Source organism: Oncorhynchus kisutch, linkage group LG29 (assembly GCF_002021735.2).
Source record: "Oncorhynchus kisutch isolate 150728-3 linkage group LG29, Okis_V2, whole genome shotgun sequence".
NCBI lineage: Eukaryota > Metazoa > Chordata > Actinopteri > Salmoniformes > Salmonidae > Oncorhynchus > Oncorhynchus kisutch.
The window spans coordinates 25,765,833-25,790,308 of NC_034202.2; the positions used below are offsets into that span (position 1 = coordinate 25,765,833).

Here is a 24,476-nt window from a genome sequence, read left to right on the forward strand (position 1 = left end):
CATTCTCACTTGTGCATGTATTGTGTTGTCTTGCAGGTATTCAAACCATAGACTCCACGCAGGCTCTGTTCCTGCCCATAGGAGCCTCCGTGTCTCTGCTCGTCATGTTCTTTTTCTTCGACTCTGTCCAGGTGGTTTTCACCATTTGCACCGCAGGTACCGGACCCGTCACACCACACACACACACACACACAAACAAATGTGCCATAGTGTTAGAGCAATTTCTTGTCTAAAGGCAAGCAGACATTAATTTAGTTGTTTCCTTAGAGCATGATATATTAGTTGTGCAGTTAGGCAAAATACAAGTCATCATGCATTGATTTAACAAAAACATTTCTCTGCATACTTCTTATGGGTGAGATGACAATGATTATCACTGTTAAACTGAGTGGAAACCACTGGACTGAAACAAACCGTCTGGTTACGAGTAGTCTCTTGTTCACTTATCTATCTCCCTCTTTGTTGTTCCTCATCAGTTCTTGCGACAATTGCGTTTGCATTCCTCCTGTTGCCAATGTGCCAGTACTTGACCAGACCCTGCTCCCCACAAAACAAGTAAGTAAGTTTCTTTGTCCATTTTGTCTTGCTCTCTTTCTCTCTCCCAGGACCCTGCTGTCTTCCTCTCCCCCCTCTGGCTCTCATTATCTCTATTGTTCTCTCTTATCTCTCACAAATCTACATAATGCCATTTGAATCGGTGTGTGCCTGCTGGCCTGTGATCACTTTGGCACCAAAAATAGCAAAATACCAATTGTTCCGCAGCATATGCTAATGGATCTCTATTCACTCCAAAGGCACAACTGATTCGGCACCATCCGTCCTCAGGCTCATCAATAGGATGTTAGAGATGCATGGTATCATGTTGGTCCACATGTCAAACTGAGAGGCTACCATAGCCAAGTCTCCAATGTCACAACTCTTTAATTCCCCTTTTCTGTTTGACAATGTAAAGCATCTTGCCTTTATTTGAACTCTTAACCTGGACCGCCATGTCCAGGTTTTGAGTAAACTTTGCTATATCTACATATTTAACCCCGTACATGTTTAGAAAATGTAATTTTCCAGTGAAGAGATTGTGTATTGTCCGGTGTGTATAAACCATCTCTCTCCCTCCTCCCCCCTGTAGGATCTCGTTTGGCTGCTGTGGGCGCTTCACTCTGGCCGAGCTCCTCGCCTTCTCCCTCTCTGTCATGCTGGTGCTGATTTGGGTGCTGACGGGACACTGGCTGCTCATGGATGGTATATCATTGTGTCATAACTACCTTGTGTTTGTGAACGTGTGTGGGGGCATAAACGGCGTGTTTCAGATTATTGTTTGCCATTGCCTTTCTTTAGTTTCAGTTTGTGTGTCTCACTCTCTGCGCTCCATTACTTGTGTTTTTGAGCTGCATGTGTTCATATTAGAGGTCTTCATGGGTCCAACGGAACCAGAGTTTTCGAGATCGGGACTGGAGCGGGCGCGCGTCCTAAATTCTGACTTGTCTCGGATCAGGGTTGGGACTGAAATAATTGCCACAGGTCTTGGGTATGTGCAATCAAAATTAATTTACCGACTCGACCTTATTGGACCTGCCCTCTGTTAATTTTGTGTTTGTGTGATGAGAACTGCGCACGCTTGTTATCTGAGTCAGCTAATTGCAACTCAATAAATCGTATAGCTTATGTCCAGCTGAAACTGGTTCCGGCTGCTCATCTCAGTAGCCTAGGCTACTGTTATTGCGAAGATGGAGTAAAACAAAAGTTAGGGGATGAGGAGTATAGTGAAAAGAAGCCGACAAGGGGAATGTCCTCTGACAAGTTTTCCTTTTCTAGTGGACAAAGATGAGAAGCACGTTGGTGTGGCCTAATGGACTGTGCTATTTAGGTTTGATGCCATTTTCTACCTTTCATTTATTTATTTTCATATTCAATCAATTGTGTTATTATTATTTGTATTGTAAATCCATTATTATAGACCTATTAATAATCTAAACCAGTTCTTTAAATAACTTATGCAAAAATTTGTATGTTTTACTCTTTGTTGGCTAACTTTGTGCTTTGTATTTAGTTTAAGGCTAAATGGCAAAAAAAATCTATGTTAAAAGTAGGCCTCTTGTAAAATAAATAGCATTAATCTATTGCTGTCATTTGTTGGGAAGGACTACTGTTGGCAATCTCTTTTGTTGGTAAAAGCTTCTATAGTCCAGTTCTGTATTTTTATTATAAAAGACTTGACTGACTTTTGTTACTACCCTAATAAAGTTAAGCAACTTTTGTGTAGGTATGGTTGTTATTAGACTTAGTTTGAGTGCCCGTGTGCACTGCCTGACTCTTGACAGTTGAACTTCGGGTGAGGGGACTGTTTTAGGCTTAGCAGAGTTGCTCCTTTAGCCTAACAATTATCATGCTTAACTTTCTAAAAAATATTCTGATAGAACATTTACAAAGTAGCCTCCTGTACACATATAGCAGTAGTAGCCTATACAGATATCTGACAAATCTTAAGAAATCCATGGTGCCGGCATATCTCTCTCGTTCTCTCTAGACTGGTCTCCCTTTATATATGAATATTCTACACAATGAATAGTAGTTTTTGTTATTTGTTATAGGCAGTTGTTAAGGGCACGTAACTGTGGATCATTTGGCCAATATCACTTGTTTATTGATGGCGCTAGCAGCGCCCAGTTGGGAGTTTTCGTTCGTTCTGCTTTCGGATCTGAACAGGTCTCTCTGAGCCGAACCAGCACGGGTATCTTTACCACGGCCCTTTTCGGAATGGGTCTGACTGTCCTCGGGTCCATTGGGAACAGTCTGTTTTTAAAATGTAATTACTGCATATTTGGTTGGGTGGTTTTTGGACATGTGAAGACCTCTAGTTCATGTCTGATTCCTCTCTCTCGTGCTCTCTGAGCTTCATGTGTTTGTTCATAAAAGTTTGATTCCTCTGTCTATCTCAGATCTGTGTGTGTGCATTTCTTTCCTTCTCTCCCCCTCCATGAGTGATATTCCTCTATCTCTCTCCTCAGCTCTAGCCATGGGGTTGTGTGTGGCCATGATAGCGTTTGTGCGGCTGCCCAGTCTGAAGGTGTCTTGCCTGCTGCTGTCAGGGCTGCTCATCTATGACGTGTTCTGGGTAAGAGAGCCCCTCTCCTCCCTTTACCCCACCGCCACCCAGTTGACCCAAATACGACTGCTAAAACACAGGCAGGGTCACGAGTCATCCGGCCCGCGAGGGGGTCCAATCTGGCTGAATGTGTCCAGCGTGCTAATAATCACCCAAATTTAAGCTAGACAGTTGGGGAACATGGAAAATTCCAAAACACTATGATGAAAAATTAAGTGGGGGGCTGTCAATATTTTGATCCCTAGTTGCACCACAAGTTCCCAAGCCATCTTGGTGTTCAATGTGTACATTTATATTTTTTAAACTGTGGTGCTTTGTGTTTGATGTTGTAAATGTTTCTGCAACTTTGTGTGCTATTTTGGCCTCTTGTAAAAGAGGTGGTTAATTTCAATGAGACTAACCTGGTAATATATAATTCAAGTAAAACTATGGATAGAGGACTATTTTTAGCACATTTTGATGTTGAGGAAATGCATAAAAAAATTAAGGGGTGTGTGAACTAGAGGTCGACCGATTAATCGGAATGGCCGATTTAATTAGGGCCGATTTCAAGTTTTCATAACAATCGGATACCGGTATTTTTGGACCCTGATTTTGCCTATTTTTATTTATTTTTACACCTGTATTTAACTAGGCAAGTCAGTTAAGAACACATTCTTATTCAATGACGGCCTAGGAACAGTGGGTTAACTGCCTTGTTCAGAACGACAGATTTTTTTTACCTTGTCAGCTCAGGGATTCAATCTTGCAACCTTGCGGTTAGCTAGTCCAATGCTCTAACCGCCTCATTGCACTCCGAGGAGCCTGCCTGTTACGCGAATGCAGTAAGAAGCCATGGTAAGTTGCTAGCTAGCATTAAACTTATCTTATAAAAATCAGTCAATCATAATCACTAGTTAACTACACATGGTTGATGATATTACTAGTTTATCTAGCGTGTCTTGCGTCGCATATAATCGATGCGGTGCGCATTTGCGAGCAAGGACTGTCATTGCTCCAAACGTGTGCCTAACCATAAACATCAATGCCTTTCTTAAAATCAATACACAGAAGTATATATTTTTAAACCTGCATATTTAGCTAAAAGAAATCCAGGTTAGCAGGCAATATTAACCAGGTGAAATTGTGTCACTTCTCTTGCGTTCATTGCACGCAGAGTCAGTGCATATGCAACAGTTTGGGCCGCCTCATTTGCCAGGATTTTTAGTAATAATGACATAACATTGAAGGTTGTGCAAGGTGACAGGAATATTTAGACTGATGGATGCCACCCGTTAGGTAAAATACAGAACGGTACCGTATTTCACTGAAAGAATAAACGTTTTGTTTTCGAGATGAGTTTCTGGATTTGACCATATTAATGACCTATGGCTCGTATTTCTGTGTTATAATTAAGTCTATGATTTGATAGAGAAGTCTGACTGAAAGACGGTAGGCACCAGTAGGCTCGCAAGCATTCATTCAAACAGCACTTTTGTGCGTGTTCTCATGTTCTGAGCAAGGAACTAAAACGTTAGCTTTCTTACATGGCACATATTGCACTTTTACTTTCTTCTCCAACACTTTTGTTTTTGCATTATTTAAATGAAATTGAACATGTTTCATTATTTATTTAAGGCTAAAATGATTTTATTGATGTATTATATTAAGTTAAAATAAGTGTTCATTCAGTATTGTTGTAATTGTCATTGTCATCGGACGATTAATCGGTATCGGCTATTTCTCGGCGCTGAAAAATCATAACCGATTGACCTCTAGTGTGAACCCCAAAAGCGGCCCCGGGGCAAAATTAGATTGTCACCCCGGTTGTCAAATCAAATCACATTTTATTGGTCACATACACATGGTTAGCAGATGTTAATGCAAGTGTAGCGAAATGCTTGTGCTTCTAGTTCTGACCGTGCAGAAATATCTAACAAGTAATCTAAAAATGTCACAACCTCCTTATACACACAAATGGAAAGGAATGATTAAGAATATGTACATATAAGTATATATGAGCGATGGCCCAATGGCATAGGCAAGATGCAGTAGATGCAATAGGGTATGTAAACATTATATAAAGTGGCATTGTTTAAGTGACTAGTGATACATTTATTACATACAAATGTTAATTATAAAAGTGGCTAGAGATTAAGTCTGTATGTTGGCAGAAGCTACTCAATGTTAGTGATGGCTGTTTAACAGTCTGATGGCCTTGAGATAGAAGCTGTTTTTCAGTCTCTCGGTCCCAGCTTTCATGCACCTGTACTGACCTCGCCTTTTGGATGATAGCGGGGTGAACAGGCAGTGGCTCACGTGGTTGTTGTCCTTGATCTTTTTGGCCTTCCTATGACGTCGGGTGGTGTAGGTGTCCTGGAGGGCAGGTAGTTTGCCCCCGGTGATGCATTGTGCAGACCTCACTACCCTCTGGAGAGCCTTACGGTTGTGAGCGGAGCAGTTGCCGTACCAGGCGGTGATGCTCTCAATTGTGCATCTGTAAATGTTTGTTTTTGGTGACAAGACAAATTTCTTCAGCCTCCTGAGGTTACCTTACCACGCTGTCTGTGCGGATGGACCATTTCAGTTTGTCCGTGATGTGTACGCCCGAGAACTTAACTTTACACCTTCTCCACTACTGTCCCGTCGATGTGGATAGGGGGGTGCTCCTTCTGTTTTTTCCTGAAGTCCACAATCATCTCCTTTTGTTGACGTTGAGTGTGAGGTTATTTTCCTGACACCACACTCCAAGGGCCCTCACCTCGTCACTGTAGACTATGTCAAAGTGGCTTACTGTATGTGCGAAGACATAAGGTACAGAGTTCCAATGTTCCAGGTCTCTTAGGGTAATTAAGGTGGACAGAGCAGAACAGGGAATAGAGCAGAATGGTATAGACTGACATTTCCATGCTAACAGGACAGTTGACGTTAATGGTTATTCCCGCTGTGCACCATGGTAGAGCCTTAAAGGCCAACTCTGTTCTTCAATCACATTTGTCGTGCTTAGTATGTAAGACATAACTACAAACAGTGGCAATTTCTTAGGATCGCTTGAGCCCCAGTAGATGACTCTTCCATTTGTGTCTGTCCTGCAGGTGTTCTTCTCGGCCTACATCTTCAACAGCAACGTGATGGTGAAGGTAGCCACCCAACCGGCTGACAACCCCTTAGACGTGCTCTCCAGAAAGCTCCACCTGGGCCCTGGGATGGGCCGTGACGTCCCACGCTTGTCCCTGCCTGGCAAGCTGGTTTTCCCCAGGTACCATAGCCTGACTGTGGGGAGTGGGGTCGCTGGACTTGTGTGTGAACCTCTAGCTCCATTCACTAGAGCTGTATTGATTAACCTCTGGCGTTGTTATGAGCGCTGAAACTCATGCTTGTATTTCTCTTCTCTTGCCTTTTCCCACCATCTCTCACTACTGCTTTTACCTTCCTGCTATGATGCAACCCACAACTGTCATCTCCTTATTATTCTCGCTCCTCCTATTTGCATCCTGCCCTTCATTGTGTCTTGGTTCCCTCCCCCTCTTATTTTCTCACTATATTTCATCCATCCCTCCCCCTTTTTCCCCCTATGTCTCAACCCTCTCTCCCTCCAGTTCCACAGGCAGTCACTTCTCCATGCTGGGGATCGGGGACATAGTGATGCCGGGGCTACTGCTGTGCTTTGTGCTGCGCTACGACAACTACAAGAAGCAGGCCAACGGGGATGCGGGGGGGCCAGGCACACCCGGGCGCATGGGGCGCGTCTCCTACTTCCACTGCACTCTCATCGGATACTTTGTGGGTAAGAACAGAGTGGAGAAGCGAGAGTGGTGGGATGGACCATCATGTAACACAGGGCTGCCCAATCCTGTTCCTGTCAGAGCTACCCTCCTGTCAGAGCGACCCTCGAGTAGTAACTAGGGCTTGGCTTTTTCTGGACTTCTTCCATGTGAAGTTAAGCCTGGGAATTTTGTTTAAATTCATCAAAAAAGTTATAAGCTAACAGTGAACATTTTGGGGGGGATACTACACATAAGGCAATTCTAGGTCTTGTGGCATATTTTGGTTAAACTATTCCCAATTGAATGGAATTGCAACCCTTTGCATGCACAGTGCGCTCTTCCATCACATATACAACTGATTCTCAAGATATTACACACTAATGAGATGCTATTGAGCCTACACTACTATACTGTCTGAGCCAAGGACTACATACAGTGGGGCAAAAAAGTATTTAGTCAGCCACCAATTGTGCAAGTTCTATCACTTAAAAAGATTAGAGAGGCCTGTAATTTTCATCATAGGTACACTTCAACTATAACAGACAAAATGAGGGGGAAAAATCCAGAAAATCACATTGTAGGATTTTTAATGAATTTATTTGCAAATTATGGTGGAAAATAAGTTTATCTCAATACTTTGTCATTGCCAACAAAGGGTATATAAGAGGTCAAATGTTTTCTGTAAGTCTTCACAAGGTTTTCAAACACTGTTGCTGGTATTTTGGCACATTCCTCCATGCAGATTTCTAGAGCAGTGATGTTTTGGGGCTGTTGCTGGGCAACACGGACTTTCAACTCCCTCCAAAGATTTTCTATGGGGTTGAGATCTGGAGACTGGCTAGGCCATTCCAGGACCTTGAAATGCTTCTTATGAAGCCACTCCTTCGTTGCCCGGGCGGTGTGTTTGGGATCATTGTCATGCTGAAAGACCCAGCCACGTTTCATCTTCAATGCCCTTGCTGATTGGAAGGAGGTTTTCACTCAAAATCTCACGATACATGGCCCCATTCATTCTTTCCTTTACACGGATCAGTCGTCCTGGTCCCTTTGCAGAAAAACAGCCCCAAAGCATGATGTTTCCACCCCCATGCTTCACAGTAGGTATGGTGTTCTTTGGATGCAATTCAGCATTCTTTGTCCTCCATACATGGGTTTGAGTTTTTACCAAAAAGTTATATTTTGGTTTCATCTGACCATATGACATTCTCCCAATCTTCTTCTGGATCATCCAAATGCTCTCTAGCAAACTTCAGACGGGCCTGGACATGTACTGGCTTAAGCAGGGGGACACGTCAGGCACTGCAGGATTTGAGTCCCTGGCGGCGTAGTGTGTTACTGATGGTAGGCTTTGTTACTTCGGTCCCAGCTCTCTGCAGGTCATTCACTAGGTCCCCCCCGTGTGGTTCTGGGATTTTTGCTCACCGTTCTTGTGATCATTTTGACCCCACAGGGTGAGATCTTGCGTGGAGCCCCAGATCGAGGGAGATTATCAGTGGTCTTGTATGTCTTCCATTTCCTAATAATTGCTCCCATAGTTGATTTCTTCAAACCAAGCTTCTTATCTATTGCAGATTCAGTCTTCCCAGCCTGGTGCAGGTCTACAATTTTGTTTCTGGTGTCCTTTGACAGCTCTTTGGTCTTGGCCATAGTGGAGTTTGGAGTGTGACTGTTTGAGGTTGTGGACAGGTGTCTTTTATACTGATAACAAGTTCAAACCGGTACCATTAATACAGGTAACGAGTGGAGGACAGAGGAGCCTCTTAAAGAAGTTACATGTCTGTGAGAGCCAGAAATCTTGCTTGTTTGTAGGTGACCAAATACTTATTTTCCACCATAATTTGCAAATAAATTCCTTAAAAATCCTACAATGTGATTTTCTGGAGAGAAAAAAAATTCAAATTTTGTCTGTGGACCTTTGATGAAGTGTACCTATGATGAAAATTACAGGCCTCTCATCTTTTTAAGTGGGAGAACTTGCACAATTGGTGGCTGACTAAATACTTTTTTTCCCCACTGTACTTTCTGATAAGTATTGATTACAATACTGGGTGGGGTGAATATATGTTATGACACATTGTTTTTTTTACCTAGTAAATAGCAGCCTACAGCAAAGTGTGTTTTAAATCATTTCTAACTTGTTAACAATTTTTGCTAGTTAGTTTCTGCTACCATGTGGGTTTTTAGCTTGCTTGAGCCTGCTAACTGAGTGTTAATTCACCTATTTCCAGACATGTTTAATTTTAAAACATTTATCTTACAAAGGAGTTGTTTAATCTAACTGTAATTATTTATCTGTACATGGAATTGTATTTGTTTTTTTAAAACTAATTTTCCCCTAAACTTTACAAGAAAATGCCATGGGCACTATCAAATGTGTGGAGACATTTCACTGCAGCTAATGTAGAAGGAAAAGCTGTGTACATTTGCAAATACAGTGCCAAATCATATGTGAAGAATGCAACTAAGATGCAGAATTATCTGGCCAAGTGCATAAAGTTCCATCAGCGCTCACAACAAGCAGCAACTGACAAAAGGCCCTCTACCTCTATTTGAGGTGAAAATGATGAATCGGACACCTTATCGATAGCAACAGCTCATGGTCCTCCTGGAATCAAAGTTTTTTTTTTTTTTTTACTCAATGGAGGAACGTAATCAGAGAATTGCTAATGAATGTCTTGCTCGAGTTGTGTATACAACTGGTTCACCTCTGATGCTCCCAGGCAATGTGTATTGGAAGAGATTTCTGAATGTTCATTGCCCAGCATACACCCCTCCAACCACACATGCTTTATCTACTAATTTGCTGGATGCAGAGTTCAAATGAAGGTCAAGCAAATAATAGAGAAATCAGACTGTATTGCAATCATCTCTGATGGGTGGTCAAATGTTAGTGGGCAAGGAATAATTAACTACATCTCCACCCCTCAACCACTATTCTACAAGAGCACAGACACCAGGGACCACAGACACACCGGTCTCTACATTGCAGATGAGCTGAAGGCAGTCATCAATGACCTTGAACCACAGAAAGTATTTGCACTGGTGACAGACAATGCTGCGAACATGAAGGCTGCTTGGTCTAAAGTGGAGTCCTATTCTCACATCACACCCATTGGCTGTGCTGCTCATGCATTGAATCTGCTCCTCAATGACGACATGGCACTGAAAACAATGGATACACTCTACAAGAGAGCCAAGGAAATGGTTAGGTATGTGAAGGGTCATCAAGTTGTAGTAGCAATCTACCTCACCAAGCAAAGTGAGAAGAATAAGAGCACCACATTGAAGCTGCCCAGCAACACCCATTGGGGTGGTGTTGTCATCATCTTTAACAGTCTCCTGGAGGCGAAGAAGTCTCCAAGAAATGGCTAATCAGTCTGCTGATATGGACAGCCCCATCAAGAGGATCCTCCTGGATGATGTATTTTGGGAGAGAGAGGTAAAGCAGCCTGGAACTCCTGAAAAATAGCAGTAGCCATTGCATGGATTGAGGGAGACGATGCCATCCTGTCTGATGTTCAGACTCTGCTTGCAGATGTAAGAGAAGAAATCCGTATTGCCCTGCCCACTTCACTGTTGCTCCAAGCAGAGGAAACTGCAGTTCTGAAATACATCAAAAAGTGTGAAGACTTCTGCCTGAAGCCCATACACTCCGCAGCGTACACATTGGACCCGAAGTATGCTAGCAAAAGCAAACTTGTGAAGTTAGATTGTGTTATACCGTTAAATCAGAATAGAGAGAGCCCCATTGAAATGACTTGTCAGTTTAGTTGCCACCCTAGGGTCCTGGATTACTTATATTTAGTACTTAAGCGTATTTAGAACTTTTTATTATTCAAAACGTCAAATAACGTCATACAGTGAAATGTGAAAAATATTACGAGATTTAGGCCATATCCCCCAGCCCTAGTAGTAACTAACCTGATTCAGCTCATCAACCAGTTAATTATTAGAATCAGGTGTGCTAGAACCTACAGGACAGTAGCTCTCCAGCCACATGGTTGGGCTGCCCTGATGTAACACAACCACTGGTTTAGAGATTACAGCTTAATACTACTACTAGAAGCATGTCTGTTCTATGAAATACACTGAGTGTACAAAACACTAGGAACACACGCTCTTTCCATGACATAGACCAACCAGGTGAATCCATGATCACTTATTGATGTCAACTTCAATCAGTTTAGATTAAAGGAAGGAGACTGGCTAAAGAAGGATTTTTAAGCCTTGAGATATGGATTGTGTGTGACATTCAGAGGGTGAATGGGCAAGACAAAATAATTAAGTGCCTTTGAACGGGTTATGGTGGTAGGTGCCAGGCGCACTGGTTTCAGTATGTTAAGAACTGCAACGCTGCTGGGTTTTTCACGCTCAACTGTCTCACGTGTGTATCAAGAATGGTACACCACCCAACGGAAAAACATTTAACTGGTCTGATGAATCCAGGTTCCTGCTGTTTCATGTTGGAGGTATCAAGTTAAATTAGTCACATGTGCCGTATACAACAGGTGAACCTTACCTTACCGTGAAATGCTTACTTACGAGCCCTTAACCAACCCAAAAAATAAATTACAAATGTTCTAAATAAACTATCAGAACTGGTTTACCACAGTAAAATAACAAGGCTATATATGAGGTACTGGTAACAAGTCAACGTAAAGGGACGATGTATAGATAATAGAGTAGCAGCAGCATGTTTGTGGTCAATATGCATGTGTGTTAGTGTCTGTAGTGTGTGTGTGTGTGTGTGGTTAGAGTCCAATGACCGTAAATCAAAGCCTGTGCTAAAATAACGGGGTCAATGCAAATAGTCTAGCCATTTGATTAACTGTTCAGCAGTCTTATGGCTGGCTTGGGGGTAGAAGCTGTTAAGGAGTCTTTGTCCCAGACTTGTCTCTCTGGTACCGCTTGCCTTGCAGTAGCAGGGACACCAGTATATGACTTGGATGGCTGGCGTCTTTGACAATTTTTAGGGCCTTCCTCTGACACTGCCTGGTATAGAGGTCCTGGATGGCAGGAAGCTCAGCCCCAGTGATGTACTGGGCCGTACACTACCCTATGTAGCGCCTAGCTGAGCAGTTCCTATACCAAGCGGTGATGCAACAGGTCAGGATGCTCTCGATGGTACAGATGTATAACTTTTTGAGTGTCTGAGTTCCCATGCCAAATCTTTTCAGCCTCCTTAGGAGGGAATAGGCGTTGTCGTGCTCTCAACTGTTTTGGTGTGTTTGGACCATGATAGTTCCTTAGTGATGTGGACATCAAGGAAGTTGAAGCTCTCGACCCGCTCTCTACAGCCCTGACTATGTGTATGGGGGCGTAGCCGGCCTTTCCTGTAGTCCATTATCAGCTCCTTTGTCTTGCTCACATTGACGAAGAGGTTGATGTTGTCCTGGCACCACACTGCCTGGTGTCAGCCTATAGGGAGGAGGTCAATCTCGTCATCTGTGATCAGGCCTAATAATGTTGGAGTCGTGGGGACTAAGCACGCACTCCTGAGGGGCCCCTGTGTTGAGGGTCAGTGTGGCAGATGTGCCTACCCTCACCACCTGGGGGCGACACATCAGGAAGTCCAATATCCAGTTCTAGAGGGAGGTGTTTAGTCCCAGGGTCCTTAGCTTAGTGATGAGCTTAGAGGGCACTATGGTGTTGAACGCAGAGCTGTAGTCAATGAACAGCATTCTAACGTAGGTGTTCCTTTTGTCCAGGTGGGAAAGGGCATTGTGGAGTGACCAGCCTTTCAAAGCATTTCATGGGTACAGATGTGAGTGCTATGGGGCGGTAGTAATTTACTATGGGGCGGTAGTGTGTTTCCTTGGCATTCTTGGGCCAGGGACTATGGTGGACTCTTTGAAACATGTAGTTATTACAGACTGGGTCAGGAAGCGCTTGACAATGTCAGTGAAGACACTTACCAGCTGGTCAGCGAATGCTCTGAGTCCTAGCAGTCCATCTGGCCCTGCAGCCTTGTGAATGTTAACCTGTTTAAATGGCTTACTCGCATTGGCTATGGAGAGCGTGGTCACTCAGTCGTCTGGAACAGATGGTGCTCTCATGCATAGTTCAGTGTTGCTTGCCTTGATGCAAGCATAAGGCATTTAGCTTGTCTGATAGGCTCCCGTCACTGGGCAGCTCGCGGCTGGTATTCCCTTTGTAATCTGTGATATTTTGTATGGTATAAAGAACCACACGTATCCGTCATGGTGTGTTTTCATGGCACACATTGGGCCCCTTGTTAAAAGTGGAGAAATGTTTGAATGCCACAGATATCGGAACATCATTGTGAATCAGGTGCATTTTATGGCAGCAGTGTAATCCATCTACAAATATATTTTTTTCAGGAGGATAATGCTCTGACACAAGTCTAGGATTGTCCAGGAATGGTTCCACAAACATGACAGTGAATTCAGTTTTACTGCAGTGGCCTGCCCAGTCACCAGATCTTAATCGAATTGAGCATCTGTGGGATGAGAGAGAATAAACTATTCAGTGTAGAGATCCTCTACCAGCCAATTTGACACAACTGTGGGAAGCATTGGAGTCAACATGGGCCAGCATCCCTGTGGAACGCCTTCGACACTTGTAGAGTCCGTACCCTGACGATTTTGAGGCTGTTCCGAAGGCAAAAGTGGTGCATCTCAATATTAGGAAAGTGTTCCTAATGTTTTGTACTTGCAGTGTATATTTAAGCAATAAGGCCCAAGGGGTTGTGGTATATGACCAATATACCACGGCTAAGGATACAGCCCTTAGAAATATACCACAAACACCTGATGTGCCTTATGTGGTTACCCACATAATTAGAGCAGTAAAAATAAATGTTTTCAGCCAATCAGCATTCAGGGCTTAAACCACCGACTTTATAATGGCAATTAAATGTATTCTCAAATAGTATTTTCTCTGTTAAGCTGTGTGCACTGAATTGACATGCATGATTGTTGCTGACACGCCGATGTTCAGATGAAGAGAATTAAAAAGTCTTATCATGCGCACAATTGCAAAGCTCAACTCAAACAGTGGTGTGTAGCCTGTTGTAGCTGCTGTCAGTCATTCAAAGCCTATACTTTAACATTCAGGTATGGATGCAACTTTCCAGTGCTCATATTTTCACCATGTAATGTTAGAACAAAATCAGGCAACCCCATAGAATAGTTTAACTATTTACCTAGTTTCCTTGTGTGTTCCATGCCAGATACATATTCCTTTTGAGATGCATTCAAGTTGCAAGAGTCATAGGGAGGGTAACATGTTTTCTTACAAGCAGTCAATGCACATACATTTTTAATGCAAAAATACTTTGGAATGCTGTTTTGGCTTTTAGTATAAAAAAAATATAGGGGGGGACAGTTTTCCATTGCTACCACTTTCTTAATTAGTCCTTCAATTGCACGAGTGGCATCATTTTACAAATTCAGTTACAACCGGTGTTTCAAGCATGATTTAGGTGCAGCTGCACAACAGTACAGTCGTGGCCAAAAGTTTTGAGAATGACATACATTTTCAGTCTGCTGCCTCAGTTTGTATGATGGCAATTTGCATATACTCCAGAATGTTATGAAGTGATCAGATGAATTGCTATTAATTGCAAAGTCCCTCTTTGCCATGCAAATGACCTGAATCCCCAAAAAACATTTTCACTGCATTTTAGCACTGCCACAAAAGGACCAGCTGACATGTCATTGATTCTCTCGTTAACACAGGTTTGATTGTTGATGAGGTAAGGCTGGCGATCACTCTGTCATGCTGATTGAGTTTGAATAACAGACTGGAAGCTTTGAAAGGAGGGTGGTATTTGGAATCATTGTTCTTCCTCTGTCAACCATGGTTACCTGCAAGGAAACACGTGCCGTCATCATTGCTTTGCACAAAAAGGGCTTCACAGGCAAGGATATTGCTGCCAGTGAGATTGCACCTAAATCAACCATTTATCAGATCATCAAGAACTTCAAGGAGAGCAGTTCAATTGTTGTGAAGAAGGCTTCAGGGCGCCCAAGAAAGTCCAGCAAGTGCCAAGACCTTCTCCTAACGTTGATTCAGCTGCGGGATCGGGGCACCACCTGTACGGTGCTTGTTCAGGAATGGCAGCAGGCAGGTGTGAGTGCATCTGCACGCAAAGTTAGGCAAAGACTTTTGGAGGATGGCTTGGTGTCAAGAAGGGTAGCAAAGAAGCCACTTCTCTACAGGAAAAACATCAGGGACAGACTGATATTCTGCAAAAGGTACAGTGATTGGGCTGCTGAGGACTGGGGTAAAGTCATTTTCTCTGAATTCCCTTTCCGATTGTTTGGGGCATCCGGAAAAAAGCTTGTCCGGAGAAGACAAGGTGAGCGCAACCATCAGTCCTGTTTCATGCCAACAGTGAAGCATCCTGAGACCATTCATGTGTGGGGTTGCTTCTCAGCCAAGGGAGTGGGCTCACTCACAATTTTGCCTCGGAACACAGTCATGAATAAAGAATGGTACCAACACATCCAGGAACAGTTTGGTGACGAACAATGCCTCTTCCAGCATGATGGAGCACCTTGCCACAAGGCAAAAGTGATAACTAAGTGACTCGGAACAAAACATCAATATTTTGGGTCCCTGGCCAGGATACTCCCCAGACCTTAATCCCATTTGTGAACTTGTGGTCAATCCTCGAGGTGGGTGGACAAACAAACAACCCACAAATTCTGACAAACTACATGTATTGATTATGCAATAATGGGCTGCCATCAGTCAGGATGTGGCCCAGAAGTTAATTGACAGCATGCCAGGGTGGATTGCAGAGGTCTTGAAAAAGAAGGGTCAACACTGCAAATATTGACTCTTTGCATCAACTTCATGCAATTGTCAATAAAAGCCTTTGACACTTAAATGCTTGTAATTATACTTCAGTATTCCATAGTAACATTTGACAAAAATATCTAAAGACACTGAAGCAGCAAACTTTGTGGAAATTAATATTTGCGTCATTCTCAACTTTTGGTCATGACTGTAGTAGCTCTTTTTGGTGAATGTTGGGAACCGAATCGCATATGTGAAAGACGTTCATTTGGCTCCTTGATTTGCATGCTATTTCTATTGCTTTTTGGGCTCCAGACGAATAATTATAAAAGTGTTCTCTGAAGATGGTAATTCCTCAGTGCAGGAGCAATATAGTGAGGAGAGCGCCTCATTCTAGTCCATGCACTTTTCTTCAGTCCATACTTTATTTTTAAATTTTTTTTGCAGGCCATCTAATCTGGTCAGGTAATAATGTATTTGAACTCACATTTCATAATATGACGTGTGCTAGGCAATATTCAAGGCTTTAAATTAGATATACAATTTTTTTCTTAATGGTTTTAGGTCAATTTTCTAAGCATTACTGAATAAAGAGCTGTTTGGGAGCCAAGTGTACGGCTCTTTTTTAGATGAATGGAGCCAAATGGTCCGTCTCACAGAAAAGACTCGGAAAGCCCATCACTACGTAACACTGCTCAAAGGGGACAATGGAGTCTTAAAAGGGCAATGCCATGCTTTGTAATAAAAACACAACAATAATGGGTAATTATGTGTATCTATGATAGAATAATCATTATTAAAAATAATAACTTTCAGGATTGACAAACCCCGTGTTTCAGCCTATGTAACATTTTGTAGCCACGATGCTTCATCGGTTGGGCTGCAGGTGAGGATGCTTATTGCTAATAGCACATCTGACAATAGACTATGCCTCATTCAGCTCACTGAGGGCCTGATGATTGGTTTACAAGTTCAGACGTGCTTGTCCATGGTTACATTACAAATGTGTAATGTTGGGGGTGCTCGGGGACCAGGTTTGGGAAACAGTGGGCTTTATGCATGGTCCAATATGTTAAAATATTCTTAAATATATATATATTTTTTTAATACATTTTCAGATATAACAAAAACAGTACAACCCCTCATTCTCCCATTCATCCCCTCCCTCCAAACCACCCACCAAGGCATCTATAAAAGTATGTCAATAAGAAAGAACCTGAAACAAACAGTAATGGAAACAAAAACAATGGGGGGAGCACAAATGGCCAGTAGAACAGACATGACTGCTTATCAAACTATGCAAGTTACACTAAGTGAAAGACAGGCTCTCCACGTGTTGTATTAATGGGGACCCAGGTTAAGTCTAACTTTGGTCGGGACCCAAGCACAATGTACCTAACCTTCTCCAGAGGCAGAGATCACCTCCTTAACCCACTGCTTAAAGGAGGGCGGCTTTGCAGACTTCCAGTGAAAGAGGACAATTCTATCGCATATGTCTGATGCATGGTAGCACTCTGGTCTGGGGGAAGTACCCCAAAAATGGCAGTGACCAGGTTGGGGCTAACAGTTGTATTACACATGTGAGAGTGCCTCAAATGGGGTCCCAGATGCCACTCAAAGATTAGATTGGCGTGACCAAAACATGTCCCAGAGTTGCTGGACTCAGGCGGCATCTCAAGGACTTGGTCAACATTTGAGTATATTTTTGCCAGTCTGTCATTTGACTAATGGAGACGGTGCAAAACCTTAAACTGAATAAGCCCATACCTTATCCAAAATGATGTGCGGATATGCCTAATTGCCATATCATCGGGTAGCTCGTCACCTATGTCTTGCTCCCATGCAGATGTTGTATTTGCAAAGGAAGGCAGATTAATGTTCTGTATTATGTCGTATAATCTGGAGATTGTGCCCATCAGATCAAGGTTAAGATCTAAGCACCTCTCGACTGGACACTTAGTAAGCTCGAGTGGAAATGAAGGAACATGTTTTTGGGCAAAGCTGCGAGTTTGCAGGTATCTAAAAAAGTGTGTATTGGGAATATTATGGTCAACCCTCAGAGTATGGAATGAGATTAATGTGTTATCAACAAATAGGTCACACAAAAACACCACACTGTTCCTATGCCAAAACTGGAATTCCGTGTCAATCTGTGACGCTGGGATTAGATGTTAATGGGGAGAAGCCGCTCGCTTGTTTAAGGCTAAAGTGACTTCGGGAATTGGGACCAGATTTGAAGGGAGTTCTTAACAGTGGGGTTCAAAACATGGGTGCCAAGGTTCATGGGCATTGGGGAGCACAGGAGCGAGACCGGAGAAGTTGGAAGGATTGACTGTAACTCCATGATGGCCCAAATTGGGCCATCCCTTGTTTCTCAAATGTAGAAACGCAATACACACATTTAGATGTATTTGCTTACCGGTAGAATTGGGAAGGCCCAGCCTGCCTATTTGCTTAGGTCTGTAGATATACCTTTCTCATTTGTGGATTTGACTTATTCCAAATGAAGAAGGAAATGTAGCTGTCTAGGGTGTTTGAACATCAACTTTGTCAGAAAAATATGAATCTGGAATAATTACAAAAACCTAGGTAGTAGTCATTTTAACAGAATTAATGCAACATGTTAATGAAATGGAAGAGACTACCACCTTATGAAATCCTGCTTAGTGCGCTCCAGGAGTGTTTTGAAGTTATGTTTAAACAGAGCCTTTAACCTCTTACAGCTACGCCATCTACTTTTTTCAATTTCCACCTGAAGACATACCCAAATCAAACTGCCTGTAGCCCAGGACCAAGGATATGCATATTCTTGGTTTCATTTGAAAGAAAACACTCAAGTTTGTGTAAATGTGAATTGAATGTAGGACAATATAACACAATAGATCTGGTTTAGATAATACAATGAAAAAAACATATGTTTTTCCATTTTTATTGTTGTATATCTTTAAAATGAACAAGACAAAACAAACATTCAGATGGGACAATTTTGGTGAAAAACATGAGGGCAACGGTACTTGAACAACTTTTCAGAATGATCACTTCCAAAATGAGTGTGCTACATGACATTTATCATGAAGTCACCCAGGTGTCCCACACAAGTAGCCCAAATGTGGCCAAATTGGTGAAGTTATACATTTTGAATGGAATAGCTATATACAAAATACCAAAATGGTATTCTAACACACCCCCCCCCCAAAAAAATGAGAAAAAGTGTATATATACATTTACAAAATAACACTTTCAATATTTGGAAGACCCTCGGTCCTCTATACAATATTGTGCTGCTGATGCCAGGTGCCATAGTAGTATCTTTCTGCTGTAAAGCAGAGGGTCACCAAGCATGTGGTGCAGGTGATGGGGGACTTCATTTTGCAAAGAACACAGCGACGCCTCCATGCTGTGCCCTTTTGGCCCTGAGGCACATCCATGCCTGCAGAAATAAAATTGGGCAGATGAACACGACTTGTGGCAGGAGCTGGATGAACCAGCTTCAGTGGGGGATGGACACCTTGGCACTGGGGGCTCCCATTCGGAGTCAGTGTCACTGTGAAAGAAAATGTTCAGTTAGAATAGTTTCACATATGAGCCCTGTATCAACAGATTATATATTTAGTGCGAGTGTACAGGGAACATACGGTTGAATATATTATTATAGACCTGCTAGATCTACAGTCTCAATTTCACTTTGGCCATTGTTGTGGGCCTGCCCTCCCCTCAACAGCCTCAAATTGGCTATTTCATGTGGGGGTGGGGCGGCAGACACGCATCTCACATTTCATTACATTGCATTTTTTATATATTGCTACTAAAAATTTAAAAAAATCACTGATGTTTTTACTATTAATGTCAAACAACGGCATTCGCATGAGAAGAACTTACCAGTCCAAAATGATGTCCTCTCCGTTCAAAAAATATTCCTCCATTTGGGAATCGCTAAATTAATCTTCCTCCAACAATCTGTCTCACTTTCCCGATCAATTTCTTCTAAAATTGTGTGTACATCTGTATATCTAGATTTAGCTTTCCCTGACTTAGTCGCCATACTGATTTGATATATAAACAGCTGAAGATGCGCTTTACCAAAACAATGCTGTGCGTAACATGCGTTGCTCCTTCCGGTATGAATCTTCAATGGCGAATGACCCTCTTTACGCCGGAGTTTACTACATGGGTTGGTCTTCCAACACATAAACATTACATATTGCCGTTTACCTCCGCTCATTGGCTATCTACCAGCTAGATTTCAAGACAATCAGTGGTCATTGGGTTAAAATACAGTCAATCAACGAAACAGCCGTCATATCATTGGTGCACAAATCATTTTAAATGGAACTGTAACTAAGTAAACTTATACTCTGTTTTATTATATCTGATTAACTATATGAGTTAATTCATAAGGTGGGATTGTGAGACACTGACAAGGAGTAATAAAAGTTAATGAACACCATTCCAACTAGGAAGAAACGAATGGGTTGTGGACTGTGAAAACAGATAAGGTCGTTAGCCTATGGTTGGCCCTACAGAAACTTACCTCTGGGGTTTTTAGATAAGGCAGTGAGTGCATTCCTAGGTTTTCGGTTAATTAAAACTGTCAGTTCAGTGGTGATCGATAATGTTGAGGGGTCAAAAGTTATCTGGGAGTGTATTAGTAAGTTAGAATGAACTTTTCACCTTACTTTGTCCCGGTCTAGAGGAGGGGATTCTGTTAAAGTAATGAAATGACGTCATGATCTGTATATAAACTGCTGCACGTGATTAAGTGGAAGCGCGCTCCCAGAATAAATTCTATTACCTATTATTGAAAGACTGGTCTGCGTCTATTTTATGCAAACAAGAAATCTTACAAATTCTCATAAAATAGATTAAGGGCTTTCAATTGATGAAAGCACATTGGCATAATTAAATTACAGTAACAGTTAAAATACAGTCAATCAACGAAACAGCCGTCATATCATTGGTGCACAACGATGTCATTACTTGTCATCTTCGATTCCGGTTTCTTTCAGTCAATCCGTCCCGCGAAATGACCCATCAGGTTTAGTTGTGTTACAAACAAACCAGTTGATTACAATGAAACCAAACATGACTGGAAAAGTCACGTTTAGTGTGTGTGTGTATTCACATTGAATGTGTCGTCAAATGGAATGAGACGGAATTCACGACAAAAAAATGTTTCGTGTTAGGCTATATAAATGGATTTTATCAAACAAGACCATTCATTGTGTAACAATGAGCATTGGGATTGCAAACAGAGGAAGTCAAACGTCAAAGGTAAACTTTATTTTATTGCAGTTTGATTTTGTTACGCCTGTGCTGGTTAAATAGTTGTTTTTTATAGGGCTCTATCCTCAGATAATTGCATCGTATTCTTTCGCAGTAAATCCTTTTTAAATCTGACAACACAGTTGGATTAGCAAGATTCTAGGCTTTCAAAACATGTGAGACACTTGTGTTTTCATGAATGTTTAATATGACTTTATGTAGCGATCACCGCATGTTGTTGAATTTCATCCCGCGGGTTCAGTGCGCAGAGAGGTTAAATGAGCGTGTGACCTTTATCCCCCAATAAGTAAAGACCTGATGCTCCACCTTAAATGGGAAATTGGCATACCCAATTCTTCTGCTAACTGATTAATGGGGAGGATCACGCTTTTTGTTAGGTTTAACTTATAACCAGAGAATGTCCCAAAACCTTGTAACATGTCCAAGAGAGAGGGTATAGACTCCACCATTTTAGAGATGTATTAAAGAAGATCGTCTTCCCCTTAATATTCCCTTAATCCTCTGCTCCGCCCACAGGGCAATAGCAAGAGGCCAATAGCCATATCAAATAGGAAAGGGAATAAACAGCAACCCTGTGTGGTCCTCCTGTGGATAGGGAAGTAGCTGGATGTAACATTGTTGGTGTGGACAGAAGCCACTGGGGATGAGTACAAAATCTTAATTGAGGAAAGATGGGCCAAACCCAAATCTCTCTAGTACTGTAAATAGATATTCCCACTCAACCCGGTCGAAAGCCTTTTCAACATCAAGCGAGATGACAACTCTGGCTGTAGTGTTGAGTGGGCAGAATAAAGAACATTAAATAGCCAGCTCATATTATAGAAAGATTGCTTACCTGAGATAAATCCGCTTTGGTCAGAGTTAATTATAATATGCATTAGTCTTTTTAGTGAGAATTTATAATCTCAGCACAAAAGGCTTATAGGGCGGTATGAGCCCATAGTCTAGGGGATTCTTGTCTTTTTTAATAAGCAAAACTGAAATGGTCACCTGGGTAAGTGTCTGTGGCAGTTTCTGACTAGAAAGGATTTCATTGTACATTGAGCTGAGGATAGGGGATAATTTAGAGGAGAATGTTTTATAAAATGCAATAGGGAAGCCATCAGGCCCAGGGGTTAACTGCTCTGAATGGACTGGATTGCCATAGTAGCTTCATCACTTATTGAGGCATCCATGTTGGTTTGTTCATCTGAATTGCGACAGGGGATGTCCAGATTGTCTGTCTAGAAATGCATGCGTACGAGATGTCATGAAGAGCCTCTGACGAGTAAAGGGCAGAATAGAATTGCTTCAATTGATTGTTTATTTCTTTGGGATTGGTAGAAGTTAAATCTGTTGCAATACAGATTTCAGTTATGGTGCTGCTAGCAGCTGATTGTCGAAGCTGGTGAGAACAACTTGCCAGCTGTTCATCAAATTTTTGTCTCGACTTAAACAGAAGCTGCTCCGTTTGTTTGGTGGAAAGATGGTCAAATTCCAATTTGATGTAAGCAGTCTCTTTGTAGAGTTCAGGAGTCAGAGAAGAGGCATATCTGTTGTCCACATCTAGAATGAATTGAGATCGCTCCGATAAGCGTTTGGTGCCATACACTGTGTGAAATAATTTGGCCCCTTAGATAGGCTTTTAACGACTCCCACACAGTAGAGTGAGACACGTCAGGGGTGCAGTTGATCTGTAAAAAGACAGCCATGTGAGTTGATATGTTTTTTTTTTTTTAAAGGCACTACAGGATAGTAGTAGTGGGTCAAGTCCCCACGCGCATTGTGACACAGTACTGTCTGGAAAGCGGATATCTAGCTGAACAGGGCTATGGTCTGAGATGACAATGCTGTGATATTGACTATTAGTTACAAAAGGAAGAATTATATTGTCTAGCAGGAAAAGTCAATCCTAGAGTATGAGGGGTGGACAGGAGAGGAAAAAAGGATGACTGTTTAGCAGTGTGATTGCTCCTCCTCCATGGATCAGACAAATTATAGGATTCTAGAAATGAGTTGATTACTGTACCTGATTTTGAAATTACATTGTTGGGCTTCGGTCTGGATCTGTCTCGACTTGGATGCAATACACAATTGAAGTCTCCGCCCAATTTCAAATGATGAGAGTTAAGGTCGGGAAAAGTTGCGTTGAGGTCAGAGAAATTGAGCATCCCAATTAGGACCATAGAGGTTAGCCAGAATAACATGTGCTAAACAATTTCCCCATCACTGTAATATATCTGCCATTAGTATAGTATCTGAAATTACTTTGGAGGAGACAAACTGGTTGCCTTTCCCGATAAGGATGGCTTCTCCTGTGGCCTTAGCACCAAAGTTGGAGTGAAATATTTGGTCTACCCATCCTCTTTAGTTTATCATGGTCGCTGGACCGGAGATAAACTATGTCTGGATTTAAGGACTTAAGATGAGCATACACTCGGACTACACTTGACCACATGGTTAATTCCTTTCACGTCCCAGCTGATAAATCATGTGGAGCCTAGAGTATGTGAATAAGGCATAGCCATAGTAATCAGAAATTAATGTTAGTACGATCACATGACCAATGTGCTGAAAGGTCAGAGTAATAAAATATAAAGAAAATAAAAAACGGCTTAAAACAACAAAATACCCAGAAAACCTTGGACCCCTATGCTGGTCTTCCTCCTTTTGGAAGGCTGCATCTACCTCTCCTAGACTAGAGCAAAATTCTACCATGTTAAACTGAACATCAGTAGAGCTCAATCCAGGGTGAACATAATCAAGTTTACACCTAGGAAAGGGGATTCTGGAGGCAACCACCTCAGCCATCCAAGGTATCTTATGCAATATGCATTTTTGAAGGATAGTAAAACAATATATAAAAAAGGGAGTTGTAGGTATATGTATTAAACACGCTCACAGTATGTTAGTAGGGTACCCTATTAAGGCATGGAAAGAGAGCTCAGTGGCTAGGCTTAGGTAGCGACTAGGCTAATTATTACCGCTCCACCTAGCACCGTCGCTGTACAGCCGCAACTAGTTGATGAAAGCTAATTGTGCCATGTACTGTAAATAAAATGGTATTCAAACTATATTGTCCTTGTGAGAACATGTCACCATATACATACCATCATTGTTTATAATGTTATGTTACTGGATTAATAATTATCATTTTTGGCAGCAGGGTGGAGGCACGTTTCAATCAAGATATAAATTCACTAGTTGGTCCGTGGTTGCGTTAGCACGGCTAGTGCAGGGTCACAGTATGAGCCCACAATGGCTAGTTAGTATTATGCTGCCTGTCCTCCTGTGGGTGTTTGTGTGTAACAATGTATTCTTTGGCCTTGGTTGGGCCTAAGAATGTCTTCTGCTTGCCGGAGGGAGTAGTGATCTTCAGGACAGCTGGTAAAGAACGGCGAACTTGGTGTCCAGGCAGCGGTGTAGGAGCCCCCTCACCTCGTTGAAGGCTGACCTCTTCTTTGTGACTGCCGCCGTGTAGTCCGGGTAAATGCCAACATTCTGTCTGTAGTGCGTGATGGGAGCCGCTCGCGCTGCCTTACAGAAAACGTCTCCTGAAGGTAGTGGAATTGAACTACTATGGGTCTGGGCGGTTCCCC

The 24,476-nt window shown here is 42.2% G+C and overlaps 1 protein-coding gene across 2 annotated transcripts in view; it reads left to right on the plus strand.

Moving 5' to 3' along the window:
• Window positions 1-24,476, plus strand: part of LOC109873709 (signal peptide peptidase-like 3) — a 45,442-nt gene that overhangs the window by 14,599 nt on the left and 6,367 nt on the right. For both annotated transcript variants that reach the window (XM_020465384.2, XM_020465385.2), the window contains exons 4-9: window positions 37-156; window positions 477-555; window positions 1,127-1,239; window positions 3,006-3,112; window positions 6,178-6,341; window positions 6,682-6,869. In XM_020465384.2, the coding sequence (XP_020320973.1) occupies window positions 37-156; window positions 477-555; window positions 1,127-1,239; window positions 3,006-3,112; window positions 6,178-6,341; window positions 6,682-6,869 (771 nt within the window). The remainder of the gene's footprint in view (window positions 1-36; window positions 157-476; window positions 556-1,126; window positions 1,240-3,005; window positions 3,113-6,177; window positions 6,342-6,681; window positions 6,870-24,476) is intronic.